The sequence below is a fragment of the Oryza brachyantha genome, chromosome 12, assembly GCF_000231095.2.
Source record: "Oryza brachyantha chromosome 12, ObraRS2, whole genome shotgun sequence".
Taxonomy (NCBI): domain Eukaryota; kingdom Viridiplantae; phylum Streptophyta; class Magnoliopsida; order Poales; family Poaceae; genus Oryza; species Oryza brachyantha.
The window spans coordinates 3,546,538-3,570,110 of record NC_023174.2 but is presented as its reverse complement, the minus strand read 5'-3'; the positions used below and the strand labels follow the sequence as shown (position 1 = coordinate 3,570,110).

The following is a 23,573-nucleotide window of genomic DNA, read 5'->3' as shown; positions in this document are numbered from 1 at the left end:
AAGTTGGGAATGGATTTTGAAATGTATACGAGTGTTGGATATTAAAAACACATTTTGTGTTGTACTTCACAATATAAGACTTTTTAGCCTTATCTAGATTTATTTACTTAGATGCTAATAAATCTTAATGGATGAATCTAGATAAGACTAAAAAGTCTTACCAATGGGACAATGAGTTACGCTATCCTATTTATTGCTTTATGGGAGGTCTAATAGATAGAGAAAAAGAAAAGTTGTTTATTTGTTTTGATTTTATGATGAATGCAGTACACTACATGTTGAGGGAGTGAGTTTTTTTCGGTTTTTCTTACGGTGGAAGCGCTACACAAGCAAGGAAGAGGGGGGGTTCTTATGGTGGGAGTGCTACACACGCAAGGGGAGGGGGTGTGTTAGTGAGGGAGGGGGGGGGGGGGGGGGGGGGGGGGGGAATACGGGGCAACTGTGCTTTTTTAAGCAGTAAAGATACATGCATCGTTTTAAAAAATTGAAAGGAGTATGAGATATAGAATTATAATAGCTTTAACCACGAGACTATTTAGCTATGTTCATTTGACAACTTAGGCTGCGTTCGGGCGTTGGGTATAAGTTAACTTATGCACTGGCACGGAAAACGAAGTAATAGATTAGTACATGATTAAATAATTATTAATTATTAAAAAATATAAAATAGATTAATATGATTTTTTAAAACAACTTTCCTGTAGAAATTTTTTTAAAAAAATACACCGTTTAGTAGTTCGGGAAGCGTACGCGCGGAAAACAAGTAGATAAGTTAATTAACCGGGACCGCCTAACACGGCCTTATTCTCATTTTTTTTCTCGTGCTTTTGCTTTCTGGTCTGTTATACCGTGTGTATTTTATAATAGGTTTATATACAAAAGTTTATCATATCACCTTTTTAAATTAGATTTTTAACTTTATTGTGGTTAATTTTATTATTTATATCATTAAATAATTATAAAAATTGGAATTAGAAATATTTGATCCATAGAAGAACGTAGCATAAGAATCGTAAACTCGAAGCCTTCCCTCATTCCACATCGAAATTTTGGGCCGTGTGTGTGACTCGGATCGCCCCATCATCATATGTCAGCCGGCTGGGCTAATGCATGGGAAGGGACCTGGACCCAAAATCCCATTGAAATTCACCCAGTAGAAAACAGATATTTTGGGGCCCAACCAAACTATAATGGGTCAGCAAGGTCTCCTTTACCACGGTTACCACCACGTTAACCGGACTTGCGATAATGGGACGGTGTCGGTCTGTAGTTTAAATTTAAGGAGAATTCAAAAATTTTGAGAGAATTTAACAAAAAAAAATGTTGTAGAGGTTGATATATAATGTGGTTTTGTCAAAGAAATTCATGAAAAAATATATATTCCGACATAATTAAAAATCGTAAGCGAGAAATCAGGGGCAAATTTGAAAAACGGAACTATTCATTGAAAGGCCCATCAGGGCCCAAGCGAGGCGGCGAGCGGTTCCCATGATGGGTTGGGCGGTAACCGTGGCTCCAACGGCTCTTCCCGTGCGACTTCACTTGGTAATCGTTGTTTTCTTTGTTTGCTCGGGTTTTTAAGTGTGCACGAAAACCATGCTAGATCCCGCGGTTACCGTGTGCTCCAGTGAGGTTTGTGTCAGTATGGTGGCTGTGAACAATTTGTGTTGCGTCGTAGCCTATTGTAACCAATATTTCGTAATAAGATGGTTCATAATATTTTGTTGTGGATTCCTTCTTAATTTACAGTAGGCACATGCCGTATAAAAAGTTGAAATACATTGAGGATCTAGGGAAAGTATTTATGAAGAAAAATTATATGTGAATGTTACTATATACATTGATGTGAATGATTTGGTGAATGATGGTATGAAGGTTTATCTTTGTAAAAGTGCAGCTAAACTATATATGTGGGCACATGATTGTTTTATTAGTTTTGTATGTAATTGAAAATAGTAGGTAATTATGTGACGCAAAATTAGAAATAAATTAGTCGGTAGTGCTTCATAAGATTTGGGCATATTTGTAATATGCTAGTACTTAACTTAGTGTGAAAATTCATTTGTTACTTACTTTCCTATTTTCCTATTTTTTAAATATTTTCTAAATTATTTTGTATTTTACATGTCTCGGATTGTACATGCTATGGTTACCGCGAGAAACCACGCGGTTTTGACTTGAAAACCGCGGTTATCGTATGATTTGAATTCGGATTTTTCAGATTTAAATTCATTGCAGTTTGGGTGGTGTCCACGGTAACCGCACGAAAACCGTGTGTCCGTTATTCTCTTGGGATGCACGGGAAAGGGAACCCTAGGTCAGCCCAAAGCTTGGGCTTATGGCAATTCTCTCATCTGATGTTATCAGTCGTCTCCTACGCCTCAGAGCCTCGTACTCAAAACCATTCGGTTTAGAGGATTAAATTATATCTTATCCCTAAAATTCATATGTTTCGAAGGAACCCTAAAATTTTAATGCAAAACTAGTACCATGTCTATGGACTATACGTAAGGAATCTAATTAATTGTTATTTCTCCAATAAAAAAGTTAACAGCGGTATCTATATATCCATATGTTCGAGCGAATGCACACTCAAAACACATACATGAACCGCTCTATATTATATAAGATGTGTTGGTTGTCTAGGTTGATTTACGATTTAATGGATATGTTTTATATATAAGTTCATATTCATCAGTATCCATATAAATTAAATTTAGTAAGCACACAAGATAATAAGAAGAGGGGTGATTTTTTGACTTGCCCAAGAAAACCAAACGACATATTTACAAATGAAAAATAGTTTATGAGTAAAACTTTTACATATATACTCTTAATGATATAAAATCCTATAGTTAAAAATAAATTATAATAAAAAATACCCAAAATACACTCTAGGTAAATTTTAAATTTTATTTTATAAAAATAGACAGAAATGAAGAGGTTACAAAGAGCAGGCGAAAACAAAAATAAATGCAGCGCACGAGCGCCGACCCAGCCACATCCAGCGGTGCATGGGAGGCGGCTCTTGTGCATGTTGCAGGATTGCAGCTGGATCTGGGGAGCTGTCCTTCTGTTGTCATGCGTAGCTAGCAAATGTCCCGTCCAAAATTTAATTTTATTATATTAAATTTAGAGCTAATTTTAAATTTTATTTCTTCAAAATTCATTTTACAACATTAAATTATAGATAACTGTATATATAAAAATTTTATTTATAAATACTTTTACAAACACCTTATTTGTTTTCTTGACAGTTGCCCATGGCAGGCAGTGGCAGATAGGGCGACACAACCGCGTCGACCTGTGTTGGTCACATGTACCGCCAACGGGCAGCAGCCTTTGCACATGCACGCACACACCCACGCTGGCGCACATGCAACCTTGCCTCGCCATTCCTAACATGCGACCCCATTTTTTACAAAATATCGCCACATAGTTTGTATTATTTTTTCGTCCCTTGGAAGACGCACGTGGTTCTGATTGTTACAGCATTCATCGGTTTATCTAACTTCGGTCACCTATATCTCATTTAGATGCTCATCTAAAATAGTTTTATCTTTCATATCTTTTTTACTCAGCAGATCATTCATATATGACGAGGAGAGAGAACGTCCAAATATAGAGTTTCTCTCTCCTAATATGGATGACATCTAAAAATAGAGGATGAGGTAGATGTTTTGTTGAAGCTCATTTTTTAATCTATTTTCAGAATGGAGGATGAAATAGATGAACTGTTGGGATGCTCTTAAAATTGATGCGTATTTTTTTTGGTTGGGATGGTGGTGGTTGACGGTGGCGAATAAAGTACTCTTTAACTATTGTATCTTTTAAAAAAATGGAGGACGAAATATAGATTTCTACTTGTAACCACGTCGATCATTTGCTGTTGTTGAACTATTCTTGGAACAAAATTTGTTTGTTGAATTATTTTAGGCCTCGTTTAGTTCTTAAATTTTTTTTCCAAAAACATCACATCGAATCTTTGAACATCTAAATGAAGCATTAAACGTAGATGAACCAAAAAGCTAGTTGCACAGTTATGTGAGAAATCATGAAACGAATTTTTTCAGACTAATTAGTCCATGATTAGCCATAAGTGCTACAGTAACCGATATGTGTTAATGACGGCATAATTAGGCTCAAAAGATTCGTCTCGCGGTTTCCGGGCGAGCTGTGAAATTCGTTTTTTCATTTGTGTCCGAAAATTCCTTTCGACATCAGATCAAATGTTCGATGTGATATTTTTGCCAAAAACTTTTATCATCTAAACACTACCTTAGTTGCGAGGAAGCTACAACATGGCTATATTGTTTTTTGTCAACATCAAGTAATCAATCCTAAAATAAAGGAAGGATATCCCAATCCAACAAGTTCATCATGGTTTATCTTGATCGAAGCGAGTGGAAATATACAAAGCATTTTATGACAAACATTAGATCTGTTCGGGGACTTAAAAATTTCGAGAATCATTGATTCAAAAGTCCCTTTTACGAGAGCTTCTGACTTTGAAAGATTACGTTTTGCAGCCACCAGAAACGCCCAGAGAGGCTCATTGTGTCACATATCCAATCTAACGGCCAGCATTCGATCGATCTGCTCGAGACCCATCCAAAGCTGTAAATCCAATCCTAGCCGTTGAAAATCCGAATGGGCGTTGCCGTTATAAATAGTACTAGCTCGGCCTTATTTTGACTTTTCTCTCCCCGGTTTCTTCTTTTTCTCCATTTATCCGCTTCTTGCCCCTCTCTCTCCTCTCTCCTGATGAACGACGCACTAATCCTCTAATCCGAGATTAGGAGCCGAGGAATCGAGGGCTGAGCTGATTAGGGTCTTGCTGGAAGAGGCGGCTGAATTGGTGCGTGTTTCCTTCTCATTTGTTCATGTTCTTGGCAGCTTCATACTCTTTCTTGTGATGATATCTTTGTACGGATTGGCGCTTGATCTAGTTTGGTCCGGGAAATTACGATTGGATTCGGTTGTTTGTCCACCAAATTTGTTTTCTGTTGTCTGCTTGATGAAATATTTCACGTTCTGGGGGCAAATCCGGTTTAAATTCGTCTCTCTCTCTCTGTTTTTTTTTTTTGGTATCCGTGTTTTGGTAATGGTCTATCTTGAGCGTTCGTTCTGTGTTTGTGAGTATTCGATGCTTCCGCACCCAAAATGGCGTCCTCAAATGGGGATTTCTGGCCTTGTAATTCGATTTTTCACATTTGCGGTGCTTCCCAGATGAGATCTGTGTCTGGTGCTGCAAGAAACCATGAATTCTATCCGAATTGTATGATTTTCGTGGCGTGGTTTAGCGTGAAAGTTTCTCAAATCTCAGAAATTTTTCGGGGTTTTTTTTTGACGTTTTGTTGCAATTTTTCGGCGCAGAGGGTGAGCACGCCATGATGGCGAACGCGAGGCTCCAGAAGCAGGCATTGCTGCCGCCGCGGAGCCCGTTCCCGGCGGCGTCGCCGTCGCCGCATGGCGAGCTCGGCCCGATCGCGCGGCCGCGGGACGCGCCCCACCGGCACGGCCACCAGCGCACGTCGTCGGAGAGCGTCCTCATCGACGAGCAGCCGTCGTGGCTGGACGACCTGCTCGACGAGCCCGAGGCGCCGGCGCGGCCGCACGGCCGCCCCGGGCACCGCAGGTCGTCCAGCGACTCCTTCACGCTGTTCGACGGCGGCAACACCGCCGCCGCCGCCGCGGCCGGCATGTATGACAATGTGTTCGATGGAATGAGAGGAGGAAGAGGGCATCAGGTTGGTTCTTGGGGCGGCGCGCCGGAGTTTTTCCCGGAGCAAGGCTCGTTTGGCCGGCCGCAAGGGCAGGGCCGGCCATGGGATTCCAGACAGATGATCCGGCATGGCGGTGGCGGCGGAATGCCGGTGCCGATGAGGGAGATGAATGGTGGCCATCTTGCTCCACCGAGCACATTTGGTGATCATGGACATGGTCCTTTGCCTAATGGGGTGGACAGGAAAGGCCATGGAGATCCAGCTCATGATCAAAGGATTGGAGCAGAGAGGAAAGAGGGTGCACAGCTAAGGCACTCCCAATCTGAGGCAGACACCAAAAGAGCTAAACAGTGAGTTCGATTTATTTCGATGCGCATTGCTAATTTGCTATCACTTGGAATGACCATGCTAATGTTGTCGTGTTCCATGCACATGAAACACTGATTCTGATAATGAAGCAGGAAGCATGAACTCATGATTGGAATAGCAGAATTGAATTAATGCCTAAGAAATTAGCTTGCATTTCATTTTGGCGCATTCTATTTAAGTAAAATTGACCTGTAAACTATAGATATTACTGGTCATGGTGCATATCTAACACGCGGCGACTCTCGATGAAAGCCCATTTTCTACACCCACCAGTAGTGTGCACAATTTTTTTCTAATTCTGAATTTTTTCTTCAAAATTTGGATAAATCAAAAGGGGGAAAAACAAAGATGGTAATCAAAATCCTAAAGACATATCATTGAATTACTTTCAGTAACTCTTTACTTCCATTTTAATGTATGCATAACTTAAATGTAGGGAATCTATTTGCTATTTAATTCCAGAAGATATCCTATCCAAGCTGATAAAATCTTCGTACGAGAAAATTTTACAAGTATTTTTAGTTGCGGTTTTATTGACTAAGTACAAAAATTCCTCAGAGAAATCTAATACATATTTAACCCATGCCAGGTCTACAATATATAGAGGATGAAGATTGAAGAACACACACAATTTATCTGATTTCTGCTTATATGCTTGGAAGTAGCTACCTTGCGCTGTCTTTGATTGTGTCGCTCACGTGTGATAGGAGGTTTAATGTCAAAAGTAGGATTCCCTTTATAACTATGCCAGATGTGCAATGAAACATTTCAAGATATTTAGCACAGCTGTGCTGTGAAGTTTACATACTGAAGTTCAGAAGCAACATTCTTAACCTACCATAAACGCTGAATGTAAAGGGAATCCTACATTTCAAGATATTTTAGCACAGCTGTGCTACACACTTGCCTTTACTTGCAGTTTGTAAATATAGTACATCCATGAATCCCCAAAGAATGCACACAAACAGTATATACGCATGCTCACCAAACTCTCTGGTGTCAAATTATCTTTTTTTCACACCCCCATTGAAAGGATGAACTGTTTTAATCAACAGTTGATACTGTACACAGTTTTACTTCCTACATCTGAACATCCATGCATATGCATGTAACAAATTGCTTCAACCATTTCAGGCAGTACGCTCAGAGGTCTCGTGTTAGAAAACTCCAATATATTGCAGAGCTCGAGAGAAGAGTCCAAGCTTTACAGGTGACCTTATTGCAAGGAACTATTTCAATATTTTCTTGCACAAGTTCACATTACCTTAATGTATACAAATGGTTGTTTTAAATGTTTGCAGACAGAGGGTGTAGAAGTTTCTGCTGAGATGGATTTTCTTGGTCAACAAAATATCATGTTAGACTTGGAGAATAAAGCCTTGAAACAACGCCTTGAGAGTCTAACTCAGGAACACCTAATTAAACGCTGTAAGTATGATTTCTCCATTCTATATTCTTTTCACACGAGTAAAAATTATTGCAGTGCTTTCTCATGCTAATTTTCTGATTAGGCCTCACTGTTTAACTTTAGTATCTTAGTTTTCTTGTTTTTGTAAGGTTATAGTCAAGTTCATTCGTCTGTGAGTTCGGTGGGAATAAGCAGAAACAATGAATATTGTTTTTTGTTTAGGTTATATATCATAAAGATTAAGGAGTCTTTTATGATTGGTCGGGAAAATATCAAATCAACACTGCAGCTTTTCTAGTTTCTACTCTGTACTACATACATATAGTCAAGTGAGGAAATGGAGTTTAGGATGTTTTTAAGTTTTTTTCTGTTATATTAGATTTAATTATGATGTATCCTTCTGATTTTAAAGGCTTTATTTGGTTTGAAAAATACAAATCCGTGCATGCATAATTAATGTTGTTTCCTCTCCTTTGCGCCTATTGATTTTATCATCTTTCTAAGCATTCACATGTGACTAGTCACACAAAAAAAATCAATCTCATCTTAACAAAGAACTTAATAGAATAGTATTCCACACTTAAGTTATTCTCTTCAGTAATACTTTCAATCTTAGAACTTTCTAATTATATGTGCCAGTCCTGCTGGATCAGAATGCGCATCATGCAAATCAATGGATGGTGTATGCGATAACAAAAAATTCTTCTATGCCAACTTACAATATTTATGTCCTATTAAGAAACATTGAGATTATCTGGATATTTTTAATGATATAGTAAACCAGTTGCATTGTATCTATGCAAAGTATTAATTTCGAAATTGTAGAAATGATTAAATGACAGGTGATCTGAAGTCCTTTTTCATGTACTGCAGTCCAACAGGAGATGTTTGAACGGGAAATTGGTCGCCTCAGATCATTGTTTCAGCAACAGCAGCATCCGCAGCAGATACCACAGCAGCAGGCTCCTACCCACAGTCGCAGTAACAGCAGAGACCTGGATTCACAATTCGCAAACATGTCTCTCAAACACGGCGATCCCAGCCCAGGGCGTGATGCTGTGCCAGGCCTACGCATCTAAGATTCTTTTTGCCCACCAGCTTATGATTCTGTGAGTTTCACATAGCTTCGCTATCCCGTCGTCATACCACTATTTGTGGCCATTAGTTGCATCAGGAGGGGAGCAGCGACGATGAACCTGGAATCACATCCCATGTTGAATAGAGCTGGAAAGGCTAAATAACCGTGGATCCAATTTTTATTTCATTTGGAATGTGCACCTGACGGTCATTCTCATCTCATATCCATTGCTGATGCTGGACCAGTCGGAGGTGTTTAGGTTCTACCTGTAGGTTGAGGCTTTTCTCTAGTATCAGTTTGAAACAAGGTTCTGATTCATTCATTCAGTTCAGTCTTGTTTATTTTGTTGTTACACGCCAATGTGGTGCTTCTGTTATAGTTTGGCAGCCGGCACACTATGACATGAACAGAATGTGACAAGTGTTTGAGATTCTGTTACATTCTGGAGAACTGTATGCAGCACATTCAATAAAAGCTTGGTGCTGATGAAGCATATTGTAATTCTCTGATGTCTTTGAGCTGTGTATTGATAATGATAAATGATGGACCTCCTGTAATGCCAAGTTGAGGTAATTGGAATGCAATGGCATCGCCGATAGTGCACATCGTGCTCATACGAAAGTTTAAGCTGTGATTTAATATGGATTGTCTCCTTTCACATGAATGATGTATTAATCGCCCAATCATCTACTGGTACCGTGATACAGTTCGTCTAGACTATTCCCATATTCACTGCTGAGTTTTTAAACAACTCATGATTCAAGTTAAGCATCAGTTAGATTATTTGAAACATCTGTAGCTTGATGGAGTATTTGATAAATCTGATAGAATACATAAGTTCAAATTAACTGAATTGAGAACCACAGACGAAACAAAACGATCTAAGCTGCTGCTATTGGTTGTTCCAGCCTGGACTAAATAGAACAAGGAACAAATACCAGCCCCTTAGTTTAAACCTTGAGTTTCAAATACTAGCAAATGGTTGTAAACTATGCATGCAACATTAGTGGATAATGTTAAGAACTTAAGATATTAAATAAAAATTATATTGGAGACAGTGAAATATAAGGTTCTTGTCAGTCTTGTTGCATTATCCCTAGCTGACTAAACCACTTCATCCCTAATTGATTTTCATCTCCATGTAATTTTGCCATACAGGCAACATACATCTAAATAGGATAAATGCTGGATATTTCCATTCACCATGAAAACTAAAGTAAGAATGCAAGTATCCTTGTGTTAATAACATTTCTTACAACGGATTTAAGGGGTCATTCTTATCAACTAGGCGGCTAGGGCAGATAATAACTCGGTTACAAAGAGAATGTCTGGGCAATTGCTGCCATTCACTGAAAAGACCACCCAGAAGCTAAGCTACTTTTTTGTTGACATCGATGTCCATGCCTGTAGGATTGTTCTGCCGAAAATCAGTCACTGCAGTGTCAAACGTCCCCCTTACATGCTGGCACATCACCATCAAATCCTGCAAAGAATCCTTCAGAACATCCTTTGCTGGATCCCCTGCCAACATATACATCATACATCAGGAAAGAATCAAATCTGTGAAAGGCAATGATGCAGAAATCTTTTAGATCCTAAAACGACAGGGAAGAACAATAGCATCCCTTTGATATTTGGACTATCTGCTAAGTAGTTTGGAGGAAAACTACCAATACTGCAGTGTTGCTCATTACCAAGATTGGATGTGCTATATATTAGACCATGATAACATACCACTGCATACAGTTTCAATTGCCATTCACAACAAAATAGATAAAATCACAGCTCAGATCACTATACATCAGCTGATTATTTAACACATTGACTGAGTAGCAAAAAGAAATGTTGTTTGAAATTCTTGCAACTTCATGAAGTGAATATATTTCCTATTATACAAATACAGCGAATATTGATATAATCATATAGGGCCAATTCATTGTGCACTGATAATAAAGGGAAATGGGAAAATTCTTATCACCCAATTATTAGATAGTACCTGTAGTCTGAACTCTTATATTGATTTTGTTGTCAGCAGGATGAGGGATGCTATACCCACAGAATGCTACCCTTGGGCTGTAACATCACAAATCAATAATTACTCACAACTGCAAAGGGGAGTTGTTAGACGTAGGCTTACCCAATTCTTTGAAAACACAAGTTGATTATTAAAGAAACAATAATTACTTTTGTTGCCTGAACAACTATCATGTTCCATTATTCAAAGGTGATCCAAGCTACACATAATGCCGTAGCTCCTTCACATTCCAAGTTGCTATATCTTAGTTAAATACGTGGGAAAAAACATGTATCATTAACTAAGGTGCGTACGAACTGCTTGCTAGCTGCCATTATTATGAAATTAACGAGCAACATGAATTGTTGCATGCTAAAGCTGATAATAACATGAGGAATATGTTACATACCAATATCTGTCTAGGAAACATCATTTTCATACAGTTCTTCATAAGAACTAAGATTCCTACCTAACCAGTCACCTGCAGCCATAAATATTGGCAACACCAAACAGTTCTTCATTTTTATCTATCCATTGTATTAATAAATAGGTCTAACAGGCTAACACAATCTTAGACCTCTATCCTCATTATAATCAACAGATAACTCTGCACTTGTAGTCATTCTGGATTTAAGCTAATAAATGATCTGGATTGCTGGTTGTAATAACAAAACCTCCAGTTGCTCCAATCGAACCCATGAACCAAATCATATTATCTAAATCTCTACAGCAGAATCCAACTTCAGCTGTACTTCCAATGGTAGCCACGACCTCTTAAAGTCAACACCATCAACATCACAGAATGTCAAAGTCTTTTGTTAATCACAATAATGACATAATCTAATCCATTTGCAATTGCACAGGAAAACACAGCATATACACTGATATACGCAAAAGAAAGGAAGGGGAATTTTTACTCACTCCTGATTGAGCACAAATCTGACGGAGTTGGCCAGGGTGTGATCCTCCTCCATGATGGAGAACGTCGAGGAGGTCGAGTCCGTCACCGACCCGTGCTCCATGGCTCCCCCCTCCTAACCTACAAGAAGCAGCAAAACAGAAGAAGGTTCTTACTGCTCGTCCATGGCACCCCTTCACCTAAGAAAACCCGCGCAAGGGGGCTAGCCCAAGATTCCGATACAAAAGTGGTTGCATCCCCCACCTGGTTGGCGCGGCACTGCGGCGGCAGGTCGTCGTCGTCCTCGGCGGCGGCGGCGGCGGCGGTTTGGTTGGCTTACCCTCGAGTCCACTAGGACGAAGAGAGAGAGAGAGAGAGAGAGAGAGAGGAGAGAGAGAGAGAGAGTTAATAGGCCGTGTTGAAGTGGGCCCATGGCCTACTGGGCCGATGCGTCGGCACGGCCCGCTACCATTGGCGGTGGGGCCAGAGAGCCAGAGAAAATAGAAGAAGGGCAAAACGGCAATTTCAAACATCTTCCATCGTCAGGTTCTCGCGTAGCGCAGAGCCCTCGCAAAACCCTCGCTCTCTCGGCGCCATGAGCGCCGCCACCCCAGAATCCTCCGCCGCCGCCGCCGACTCCGCGTCCTCGAAGCGCCCCATTGGTCCCTCCCTCGCCGAGCCGTCGCCGCCGGCGAAGGTCCCGCGGTCCTCCCAGCCGGATCCCTGTCCCTCGCCGGCTGAGGCGCGGGGGGACGCCGCGAACGGCGGTGAAGTGGCGGAAGGGAGCCGCGAGGAGATGGCTGGCGCGTGGAACCCTCGGGCGCAGCGGTACCTGGTCGCCGTGGAGTACATCGGCACCCGGTTCTCCGGCTCCCAGCAGCAGCCCAACCAGCGAACCGTCGTCGGCGTCCTCGAGGTGAAATGCTTCTAATCTGAGCTGTGACTGATTCAAATGGTGACCATAATCTAGGGCTTCTCCAGATGTTCCTCGTACTAGGTAGCTACACAATTGTTTGAAACTTGGTAGGGGTTTGGGCAGATTTGCGAATGATGAAGCCCATGAGAATGAGAATATGACATGTCCGTGGGGCATTCTGATATCATGATAATGATGCAGTTTATGCCAAGTAAAAACTATAGAAAATTATTTTGGCACTGGGAGATTTGACTTATCTGGAAAATTGATGACTAGTGGTACTAAGTACACAATCCTTACTGCAACTGGAGCTTAATAATTCCCAAGTGGCAAGTATATTCAGTACGAACTGATGATCTCAATGCCTTCCCTTGGGTAAGACCTTGGATCTAACAAATGTTTGGAATGCGTGTGACTAAATTTATGGAAGCAGAACTGAAACTACATTATTTTTGACCTCTGGTGTTTTGAGCTAGCTAGAAGGTTCCTCTATGTTTTGCTTTATAATTTATGCAGTTAGGCTCTGACTGTAATAGTCAGGGAATTCTATGACATATGGAAATCTACTCTTGTCACGGCATATGATCTTATACATAGAACAACTGATTAATGCTAGTTTGAGTCTTGTAATTGGCCAATGTTAGTAGTCAGGAGGCAAATGGATCCCATGTATTTTTCTGATTGGTCAGCTTTGGGTTATCAAGTGAGTGGTAATCAGCAGGGAAAACCTTGTGTGGAGTACATGATGGTTGTGTCGATGCTTTTAACTTCTGTTTTCTTGGAGCTGTTCGGAGTGAAACCGAAATTTTCCTTCTGAACTTGGCCATTGCATGGGCTGCCAAATATTGGTAAAAAGGAACGCAACATTGCCAAAATTTTGCACCAGACCAAAAACCCCTTGTTATTTTTTCCGTTTGTGAAGGGTGATCAAAATTAAGCAAGTGAGAGACTAATTTCTTTTTTGTAAGTTCCACTTTTAGTGGTTTATGAATAAACGGCTAAGGGGAACTGGAGTGAACAATAATAGAAATATGTCCTTTAAGAATTGTGAGGGTGCAGCAGGAAATTGCTGCTTTTTAAGAGCTCTTGGACGGGTGGCCACTTTATCACAACTTGAACTTACAAGGAATCAAATCTTTCCCTTGGAAATCAAATAGATTCCTTGAAGAACAGTATGTGATTGTGCTATTCAGGATCTCTTGCAAACCCAAAAAGCCTTACGTGGTACTGTTAATTATATATTAGGATCAGTCCTGTACTCCCAAGATGTTTTCTTTAGTCTCCTTTGTATCCAGTGTATTCTAAATATTGGCCTTGTGGCCTACAATAGCAATGCATCAGTTACGTTTCCTAAATCTTTCAGTTGGTATTAGAGCTAAAATCCTAAACCGTCGATATGTATGTTGTAACTCCCACGGCAGTACCAAATCTGGTACTGATCTGTTTGTTGTTATGCAAAGCACTGTGTGATCTTTAAGTGCAGGCTGCATGCCATGGTATCCCCCAAGTCTGTGGTTGTCAATGCACTTGTGACTTGACATTAATGCTGTAAACAGCAGTGGGTTTGTGTTGGCTTTGATTGGGGTTTAGGATCGTAGCTGTTGCATTACTATTGGAGCCCGACATGTCTATACAAAGGGTACGTGCTACACACCAGAAACTAAAGAAAACCAATGTGCCAGTGTCACTAATCCTAATTTACCTTTCATTACATGCACGCTGCACCGAGCAATGGCCTAGCATTTTTCTCTTAGCAATGAAACTATACATGTGGATGCTGAATGAATGTTGGCTGTTTCTTTACAAACAAAATATGTGATATCAGGGTTAGTTCCAAACTCACATATTGTTTTCCCTAGTCTCCTTTGTGCCCTATGCATTCTAGATGTTGGCATCTTGATCTACAATAGCAATGGATCAGTTATGTTTCCTACATTGTTGACATGGTATCAGAACTGAAGTTCTAAACTATTGAATGTTTAACTAACACCAATCATCTGGATCCTAGCTCCCACAGCAGTACCTAATCTGCTGCTGATCTGTTTCTAGTTATGAAAAGCACTTTGTGATCTGTAAGTGCTGATTGTATGCCTATATGCCATGCTTTCCCCAAGTCTATGGTCATCAACGGATTTGTGACTTTACAGTGATACAGTAATGAGCTTTGGGTTCCTCTTGGCTTTGATTGGGGTTTAGGATCGTTGTTAGCTCTGATACTATGTTGATGATTTAGAGACTTGGCTGATGCATTACTATTGGAGCTCAACATGTCTTTGTAAAGGGTACATGCTACACATTAGAAACTAAAGAAAGCCAACAATGTTTCAGTGTCACTAATCATAATTTACCTTCTATTACATGCCTGTTTCACCTACAAGTATGTGTTTCAGTTCTAGGTAGAGCAATTTGTTGGGGCTGAACCAAGCACGACCATATGCAAGTGAAAACTTACTTATCAGCAAATACATTTCATACAATCAACCCCTCAGCTTGCCATGAATTTTGAGGATAATTTCAACTAGCAAATCTTGCAACGAAATAACAAAATCACATGCACATAAGACACAAGGATTTAACATGGAAAAACCCTACTCGGTGTGCAGAGTAAAAAATTACGGGACCATCCAGTCCACTCCAAACTTTCACTACAATCAACAATTGGTACAAATGGAGTCTTCTCTAGAACATCTAGAGGTACATCACAAAGCATATTGATGTGCATTACCATTTGATTCGTGATGTGTTGAGTTCTAAACAAATGTAGCTTGAGAAGGTGCACACAGATGACAATCTGGCTGATATGTTAACCAAGGTGATGGCAAAGGAGAAGCTCAAGGCTACCAGCTCGTTGGCATGACTGCTGGAAAGCAATGGGATCTTCCATGATGTCGGGAGGGGGAGTTTGTTGGCCAAATTCCCTCCACATGGAGACTTTGCTCTTAACCCATGTGCAGCTTAAAAGTCCAACAAATGTGAGTCATTGATTCATCTCTTGATGGATGGTGGAGATTGCCTCATCACAACGACCACAATATAATCAAGACATAGTTTTGGCATCCACAACATCAACCATAGCAACTAACAAGAGGTATAAGTAAGTAAACAGATAAATAACAGATTCTGTCCTCTTCGGTTCTCAGCTGATATATCCCAAACCACATAAGCAAAATGCACGAAACTTGGAAGAACCGATGTTCTATGATTCTCATCCAAGCTGACCAAAAACCAGCCCAATTGGCAATTTCCACCATCCATCAAGAGATGAATCAATGGCTTTCATTTGTTGGACTTTTGGGCTGCACATGGGCTGGAGAGCAAAGTCTCCATGTGGAGGGAATTTGGCCCAACACAATTTACAAAACAACATATGTCAGAATTGCCTATAGGCTGTTTATCAGAGGTACTAATGGATTACTTTTGTGATTCCAGCCTTTCTTTTAGCTGAGAAGATATAATTTCAACATGAAACAAACTACCTTGGTGGTTGTATGCACGCAGTAGATGAAGATTTAATTATGGTATAGTATTTTAAAATAAAAAGGCCTAGTATTTTTCTCCTAGCAATGAAAAATACATGTTTAGTTTCTTTTTGTTTGGATCACATTGAAGTCAAGTGGGTCCTGATGGTGCAGACTTGGATATAGTTGAATAATAGGAACTCCTCTGATGTTTTATGAAGTAAATATGTGCTAGCAGGATTAGTTCCATACTCCCTTGTTTTTCCTTAGTCTCCTACGAGTCCTAGATGTTGGCCTTTTTGGCCTACAATAGCAATGCATCAGTTACGTTTACTACATCATTTACATGGTATCACAGCTGAAGTCCTAAACCGTTAATTGTTTATCCAGTACTTGTCCACTGCTGCTATGAGCTGTACCTAATCTGCCCTGATCTGTTTCTAGTCATGAAAAGCACTTTGTGATCTGTAAGTGCTGGCTTGTGATCTGTAAGTGCTGGCTGTATGCCAGGTTTTTCTCCAAGTCTATGGCCATCGTTGGTTTTGTGACAATAGTAATGCAATAATCAGCAACGCGTTTATGTTTGACTCTGATAGGGGCTTAAGATCTTAGCTGTTAGCTCTGATACTATGTAAATGATCTAGAGACTTGGTTGATGCATTACTTTTGGAGACCAATATGTCCATGTAAACTGTACATGTGTACACATTAGAGGTTAGAGCAAACCAATGTTTCACCAGCCCTATTTTATTGTTAATAACATGTCTGTTTCATACTTTAATCTACATGGATGTGTTCAGTCGTAGGTAGCAGAAAAATTTACAGAACAGCATACAGGGAATTACCTATAGGCTTTTCCAGCAATACAAATGGACTACTTTTGTGTTATTGTACACTTAAGATAAAAATGATCTAGTATGTTTGTCTTAACAGTGAGAATATACATGTTTGGTTTTGTTTGTTAGTAATTTAGTATCAGATTGAAGGCAAGTGGCCACTGAAGAATGGATGTTGACTTGACTGCTAGTGAATAATATGAAGTCTAGCGATTCATTTCAAAAGAAAATATTATCGTAAACATTGTAAAATATCCTCTTTTAAAAGACTGTTATCATGAACATTGTAAACTACTACCTCTGTCCCATAATATAAGGGATTTTGCCTATGCAAATGTATAGGCAAAATCCCTCATATTATGGGACGGAGGTAGAACTATTACTGTTCGAAAGACTACCTGACTTGATAGATTACTTTTACAGCCTTTATTTAGTAGTAGTGGACTGATGTTAGATGTAGTTCACACTTCATGTTTTTGAATTATTTCAGGAGGCATTTCATAAATTCATTGGTCAGCCAGTCTCAATCTTCTGTTCTAGTCGAACGGTACGTTGTTTTACTGCAATTTTTTTCTTCTAGGCCAGTATTTACCTGCATTACAATATGTTTTCTTTGCACTATTTGGATATCAGTTATTTTGTGATGGGAATTTAATAGAATTTTATCATCTTGCTGATTTGTCATTAGTGGAGAGGTTATGCCTTTTAATAGGACAAGCCTTTGCAACATTACTCTTAGTTTCCTGCAATGCTATGTAATACTCATTCGTAGTGATTAGTGAATAATGAATAACTTGTATTATGTTCAGGACGCAGGTGTTCATGCTTTATCTAATGTTTGTCATGTTGATGTGGAGCGGATAAGTAAAAGAAAGCCTGGTGAAGTGGTATGGATGAACAAAGTTTCTTTCCTAACTCGTTTTTCTCCCAATGCTTTATATGCATTTATTGACACAACTTATTTTGAGTACTATTACTTCTGGTCACAAATGCACATTATTTTGGACACTGACAGTATTCAAAGGCAACTTTGACCATTAAGTTTTATTGGAAAATATTTGTAAAACCCCATTAAAATTGTAATATTATGAAATTAACTTTTGAGACATGCAAATTTATGATTTTCATGTGTGGTGGATACTGAAAAACATTTACAAAGATATTGATACTCAAAAGTTTTAAAAAATTGACTGGATGCTTATCTAAAACAGAGTATGCTTGATTAGAGGGAGTAGATGATAGTTTAGGTTGAACTGCACTAATGTCAAAGTTAGAATCTCACTATATGCTCCCAAACCAATTGCATAAATGAACTGTTTTACTTTTTGACTCCTCTTAACAATATGTATTGTACATCATCTGTAACCCTGTTAACTTCCTTCTGCCCATTTCCAGTTGCCTCCTCATGAACCTGGAGTTGTGAAACGTGCAGTGAACCATTTTCTACAGGCATGTTTTTTACCCCATCTAGTTATACTCCCTCCATTCCATAATATAAGCATGTCTGGGATTCAAATTTTGTACCATAATATAATCATTCCTTCACTAATCATGATTCTGTTGATTCCATTGATTGTACAACCAATCAGGTGCTTTGAAACTTGAAAGAGAATCCAAGCAATTCGATGTTGAGAATTTGACCACTTAAGTGACTAAAAGAGATCTTTTGATTAAACCTTACTATTTGCTAAACAACCTAGGCTGTGTTCCGTAGTATGGTGGGAGGGGGTTAGTTATTCGGCGCGAAAAACGTAGTAATAGATTAGTACATGATTAATTAATTATTAATTATTAAAAATATAAAATAGATTAATATTATTTTTTAAAACAACTTTCCTATAGAAAATTTTCACAAAAAATACTCTGTTTAGTAGTTCGAAAAGCGTGTGCGCGGAAAACAAGGGGGTTTAGTTATCTTATGGGAGTGGCCGAACGCGGCTCTAGTAGTAGTTCTATTCACCTACAGATTGTCATCCCACTTTTTCTATAATTGCTATTACCTTCTATCTTTGCTATGGTGATGACACATGTTCATATGGTTGGTTTCATTCTTAGTGATTGGTTTATGTACTTTACGTGCTTACCTGTTTATTGATGATTTTATTTTCTTATATGTTGCAGTATATATTTATTTTTGCTTTACAATTTTCCTTGCAGAAGAATGAAGGTGACATAATGGTTACTGATGTCTGTTGTGTTGCACCAGACTTCCATGCTAGATACAAAGCCCTAGAGCGCACGTAGGTAGCAAATATACAAATAAGGGATTTTTCTTATTGATATTGTTATTATACTTGTTCTATTCTTATGTTTATTGAAGTAAATGGCAGCAAAATGAAGCTTGCTTATATACCACTCCATTTGCCCTTATGAACTATTGGAACTGCTTATGTATTTACTTATATTCTTGAAGGTATCACTATCGTTTGCTTTCTGGATCTGAGCCACTATCAGTTTTTGAGAAATCCTCTGCTTGGCACATAGCCGAGGATTTGAATGTACAGGCAATGAAGGTGAAGTTTTGTTCCATCATATTTCCTGATATAAAAATTATACTGTTGGATTTACTGATGATTCATGTTCAGAAAGCATGCAGCATACTTGTTGGGCATCATGATTTCAGTTCATTTCGAGCAGCTGGATGTCAGGTGGTTACTTATCCTTCTTAATTGTTATTCTCATTTAAACAGAGCGTTCATAAAGAAATGCATAGTATAGTAAGGGGCGTTATATCATATAGAGTTGGAGCATTAGACTTGGTGTATGCTGAGATTTTCCTATCATTAGTGCATGCCATCTTATTTCTGCAATTGGATCAAGAACAAGTGGGCTTTTGCAGAATGCAAACAATGATCATGTTAATTTACTCCCTCAGTCCAAAAACATAAGGACATGGGGGTATGAATCTGAACAAGCACTTGCTGAGATCCATACTTCCCATGTCCTTGTTCTTGGACATAGTACTTATTTGCTGAACAATAAAAGCTTTACTGAATTTAATAATTACTACATAAAGGGAAGCAATAAACTCTTTTCCTTGTTTTCACGAGTTTTGTGGATTTTAACATCCACCATGTTTACATTCACTTTTATCATTTCTTGGCAATTATTGTTCACAGGCGAATTCTCCCATGAGAACATTGGATGAGCTTACTGTTACAGAAGTATTTCCTTCCATGTTTTTTCCTTCAAGCTTGGAACGATCAGATATGGAGCCATTAGATGGGCCTCTTATTTATTCAAGGACATCAGTTGTGGAATCTTCTGGTAAAGGATCTGATGCTTCTAATACTACAAGTGAATCAAGATGTGAGAGTGGAGGGGAATTTGGAAAGAGGCTAAGGCATCGATGCTTTGTTGTTACTGCAAGGGCACGTTCATTTCTTTACCACCAGGTTAATTCCTCTTCCATGAAGGCTAACTAAAAGCCTAGGGACTAAGTGGCTGGTTGATTTCTTACTCTCTCTCTCTCTCTCTCTATATATATATATTAGGAAGTCTCTATCCTATTACCAGGGGTAGCTACTCCCTTCACGTCTAAGGTGCAGAAATACCTCTATACATATTTCCTCTTTCTTCCAACAGAAAGCTCAAACTCAATACATATAGTTGTATTATTCATATGAGATTTAACAGTGTATATACTTTCTGTTGGATGAGAATAGAAACAATTATGAAAATATTTTTTATCATGGATGTGAAGGGAGTAGCTACACCTAATAGTAGGATCTAATTTTCATATATGTGTGTGTGTGTGTGTGTGTGTGTGTGTGTGTGTGGGGCTGTGTGGGACACTAGGACTGTGGGTGCCTTTGATTTGATTTGCAAGTTACTCTAGGGATGTTCTATTCTTGACTCCCCATAATTAAGAACAAATATTCATGTTAGTTATTGCGAAGGCTTTTTAGAAAGTACTTAGATTTTGGAGCAGAGTTGCAATGCGATATTTTTGGGAAATCACCGAAGAGTCTAAAAAATATCACCTCTTTTACCACCAAACTATTCATGTTTATTTAAACCTCAGAACAAAACATTAGCTGTACCAAACATCGTCTTCTCCAACTCTAGTTGGTAAATATAAAATGTCACATGCCAATAAATGTATTTGAGCAATGAGCATGTGATGATTGCTGCTAGACAACCTTATGTCTACCATTGTTGCCATTAATTGATTATTAGACAATGCTACCTTCTTATTTTGGTCACTTGGCATGTATGATGTATTTATGTCTTCTCTGATGGTGCAGGTAAGGTTAATGGTTGGTCTTCTAAAATCTGTTGGTACTGGAGATCTAACAACTGCAGATGGTCTGTTTTGTTTCATTTTAATAATACTTTCACTTAGTATCTTTTTCCTTTTGATCTGTAGATTGTGAAATGATACTAATGTTTATGGTCTTTGATGCAGTTGAGAGAATTCTGAATTCAAAGACAGTGACTGCGGCACCTCCTATGGCACCTGCTTGTGGTCTCTACCTTGCCAACGTGAAATATGACCTGAGCATTTGAATACAGATTTCTGAAATGACCTGCATCATTTCAACTTCAAGTTGTCATATGTTTTCTTTGGGAGGTATGTCTAATCTAGCTTTTACTCCCTTTGTCCTTAAATAGAAGGGATTCTGGAGATGAATCTGAACAAACACTTTTCCATATTCATCCCCGGAATTCCTTACATTTAAGGACGGAGGTAGTATGACTTGGTACTGTTGCATACCTGTAATCTCAATTCACCGTGCAATTTGATTAAAGAATTATTTTATCTGACATGGCAAATTGTAACTCGTATTCAAACGATAGGACTAACAAATCACTATGTGCTGTCGAACACCACATCAAGATTTTGGTATTGCATGATCTTTGTATATATTGGTAACTTGAGCTTCTTTGAGGAATAGCTTTACATCTGTTCAGTTAGTTCAGACCTATAGTCTATCAAACTGCGGATATCCTGGCAGTACTTTTTTTTTGGTGAACCACTAGTTAGAAATGATTAAATAAAATACATAGTTTGACCAATGGCCTAATGATTTGACAGTCAAACTGTTGATCCAGTGCTTTCACCAGGGTCAATGGTTGATCCAGGTGTGATTACACTGCCTGCTAAAAGTGGTCCTTTGCACTGCAAGTGGAATTAATTTCTTCATATTGGTGTGTATCAAATACTAACCTTTTGAACTATACAGTGTTTTTGATATATACTTGGCCAGTCGGAAATCACAGATCCATAGGGAGGTTAAAAGGTGTGATCTAGAACTAACCATTGGCCACTGACCAAATAAGTACGAATTTTTCGGTGATCTAGTGGATTAAATACCCCCCCTCCCCCCAACCACCTTTGGTCCTTTCCTTCCGCTTACTGGTTTCAAAATTAACTGACATCAACTTCTTGCAAAAGGTCTTATATTAACCGCTGTCATGTGTATCTTAATACGTGCCGGTGCTGATGATACGCTCCTGCTATTGCAGATTTTCAGTGTGTGATTTCTGCACCATGACCGCTCGTGTGGATTGCGCTAAAGCCAACCTAGCAGTAACATCCTAAACTATAAACCTGGGCCAACCTACAAAGGATAGTAAAGATAGGTGATGTTAAGTGAAAACATAAGTTAAACACTGGTCCATTATACTGCTTTGGTCAATATAGGTTGGCCCAAGTGAAATTTACTCAATTTATATGTGATGGGCTGTGGTGGGAGAGGTGTGATGTAGAACTAGCTTAGAAGTATTTACTGCTGACCAAATAAATATGAATCTTTTGGTGATCTATAGTTCATAGTGGTACTTATGTGTTTCCTTTAAATTGTCAATTTTTCTAAGTAGTTCTCTTTAGCTAGTTACATTGAGACCTTTCCCCAAGTTAGAAATCAGTATGTTTTTCCAGTCATAGACTTATGTTAAACAGCATGTCAAAAGTAATACCTTTTCTTTTCCTCCAGGCCGGTGTTTTTGAATTATTGAAACTTAGATGAGAGGTCCAGACGCACCTTCGAAAGCAAAATGCTTTCTCACCATTAGCCGGAATTTTGTGCAAATCTGGAATTTTTTCCACCATGTGTTAAGATACTTGTGCGACCATGATGGAAGAATATGTATTTCTTGTTCTCATTAGCTTCTACTCTGTATTGAGATTAACGGGGTTCAATATTGCATCTATCCAGGAATTTCTAGATCTTAGCACAAATTAAACTGTATGTGTAAACTAGATAGCAGAAGAGTGGCAGTTTTGAGTTTACCCTTTCTTTGGGTTATGCCTTATTTTGTTTCATCTTCATTATATATACACCATACAGACAGCATTGCAGGGAATATATTTCCTCGTCAGTTCATCATTTGATCTGAATGGCTTTAGTACAATCTGCATCATTTCGTTTGCTTTCTTGATCAGCTTGCTTTATCCCATCATCCCGTGGCCCACGAAACCATTACAAATTTGCACTCGTCATTCCCGTGGATCCTCCTCTGCAGCTTGATTTGAGGTAATGAGAGAGAATGCTATGATATTTGGTCTTTATGTGACGTGCTTCTGATTGAGGTTTGCCCTGTAAAGAGAGCACAAGGGCAGCCTCCCTTCGATTGTAAATTTTAAGCTTGACATGAAGTGCTGTGATCTGTGAATCTATCTGGCCATGTCTTTGGGAGGCAATGGTACAATGTAAATCTACAAGTTCCTCTTCTGTCTCAGCTAGGGATTGTCATCTGTGCAGCTGGTAGGAAGCTCCATTTGACATCATGACCATGTCTGGAGCCTACACTTGTGCTGGTTGCCTTCTTTCCAGTCGTTATTATTATTATTATTATTTTTGAGAGGGAGCCCTTGTTTCCGGTCTCAACTCAAAGGTGCAATGAATCAATGATAGATTGATGCCG

At 39.0% G+C, this 23,573-nt stretch overlaps 3 protein-coding genes across 5 annotated transcripts; 2 read left to right on the top strand and 1 right to left on the bottom strand.

The window, feature by feature from the left end:
* The first annotated feature begins 4,720 nt into the window (after positions 1–4,720).
* On the top strand, positions 4,721–9,197 carry LOC102701964 (uncharacterized protein At4g06598-like). Its single transcript, XM_015842984.2, has 5 exons — positions 4,721–4,858; positions 5,377–6,076; positions 7,230–7,305; positions 7,397–7,523; positions 8,377–9,197. Exons 2-5 carry the CDS (start codon positions 5,391–5,393, stop codon positions 8,580–8,582), a joined length of 1,095 nt encoding a protein of 364 aa, XP_015698470.2. The 5' UTR covers positions 4,721–4,858; positions 5,377–5,390; the 3' UTR covers positions 8,583–9,197.
* Positions 9,198–9,755: 558 nt separating this feature from the next.
* LOC102701958 (DNA-directed RNA polymerases I and III subunit RPAC2) lies at positions 9,756–11,870 on the bottom strand. Its single transcript, XM_006663831.3, has 4 exons — positions 11,758–11,870; positions 11,517–11,634; positions 10,578–10,654; positions 9,756–10,102 (listed from the first exon to the last, which is right to left on the bottom strand). Exons 2-4 carry the CDS (start codon positions 11,615–11,617, stop codon positions 9,951–9,953), a joined length of 330 nt encoding a protein of 109 aa, XP_006663894.1. The 5' UTR covers positions 11,618–11,634; positions 11,758–11,870; the 3' UTR covers positions 9,756–9,950.
* Positions 11,871–12,055: 185 nt separating this feature from the next.
* LOC102701677 (tRNA pseudouridine synthase A) lies at positions 12,056–23,059 on the top strand. 3 transcript variants are annotated; one of them, XM_040529618.1, is made up of 12 exons: positions 12,056–12,409; positions 17,194–17,250; positions 17,513–17,590; positions 18,099–18,152; positions 18,861–18,943; positions 19,117–19,216; positions 19,289–19,351; positions 19,823–20,098; positions 20,951–21,011; positions 21,112–21,276; positions 22,173–22,236; positions 22,643–23,059. In XM_040529618.1, the coding sequence occupies exons 1-10, from the start codon at positions 12,089–12,091 to the stop codon at positions 21,210–21,212; spliced, it is 1,194 nt and encodes a 397-aa protein (XP_040385552.1). In that variant the 5' UTR covers positions 12,056–12,088; the 3' UTR covers positions 21,213–21,276; positions 22,173–22,236; positions 22,643–23,059. The 3 variants fall into 3 exon arrangements, with proteins under 3 accessions (XP_040385552.1, XP_006663893.1, XP_040385553.1); XM_006663830.3 differs by lacking the exon at positions 22,173–22,236; XM_040529619.1 differs by lacking the exons at positions 12,056–12,409; positions 22,173–22,236 and adding an exon at positions 14,609–15,809.
* Positions 23,060–23,573: the final 514 nt, after the last annotated feature.

What these genes read in the sequence shown, in the direction of transcription:
- LOC102701964 (XM_015842984.2), top strand. Translation starts at nt 5,391, where the DNA reads ATGATGGCGAACGCGAGGCTCCAGAAGCAGGCATTGCTGCCGCCGCGG. An exon ending in GAAGAGTCCAAGCTTTACAG is followed by an intron (nt 7,306 to 7,396) that starts GTGACCTTATTG and finishes AAATGTTTGCAG; the next exon opens with ACAGAGGGTGTAGAAGTTTC. An exon ending in GGAACACCTAATTAAACGCT is followed by an intron (nt 7,524 to 8,376) that starts GTAAGTATGATT and finishes CATGTACTGCAG; the next exon opens with TCCAACAGGAGATGTTTGAA.
- LOC102701958 (XM_006663831.3), bottom strand. Translation starts at nt 11,617, where the DNA reads ATGGAGCACGGGTCGGTGACGGACTCGACCTCCTCGACGTTCTCCATC. An exon ending in AGATTTGTGCTCAATCAGGA is followed by an intron (nt 10,655 to 11,516) that starts GTGAGTAAAAAT and finishes GTGATGTTACAG; the next exon opens with CCCAAGGGTAGCATTCTGTG. An exon ending in TATAAGAGTTCAGACTACAG is followed by an intron (nt 10,103 to 10,577) that starts GTACTATCTAAT and finishes ATATGTTGGCAG; the next exon opens with GGGATCCAGCAAAGGATGTT.
- LOC102701677 (XM_006663830.3), top strand. Translation starts at nt 12,089, where the DNA reads ATGAGCGCCGCCACCCCAGAATCCTCCGCCGCCGCCGCCGACTCCGCG. An exon ending in TGAATGTACAGGCAATGAAG is followed by an intron (nt 19,217 to 19,288) that starts GTGAAGTTTTGT and finishes ATTCATGTTCAG; the next exon opens with AAAGCATGCAGCATACTTGT. An exon ending in GTTCATTTCTTTACCACCAG is followed by an intron (nt 20,099 to 20,950) that starts GTTAATTCCTCT and finishes CTGATGGTGCAG; the next exon opens with GTAAGGTTAATGGTTGGTCT.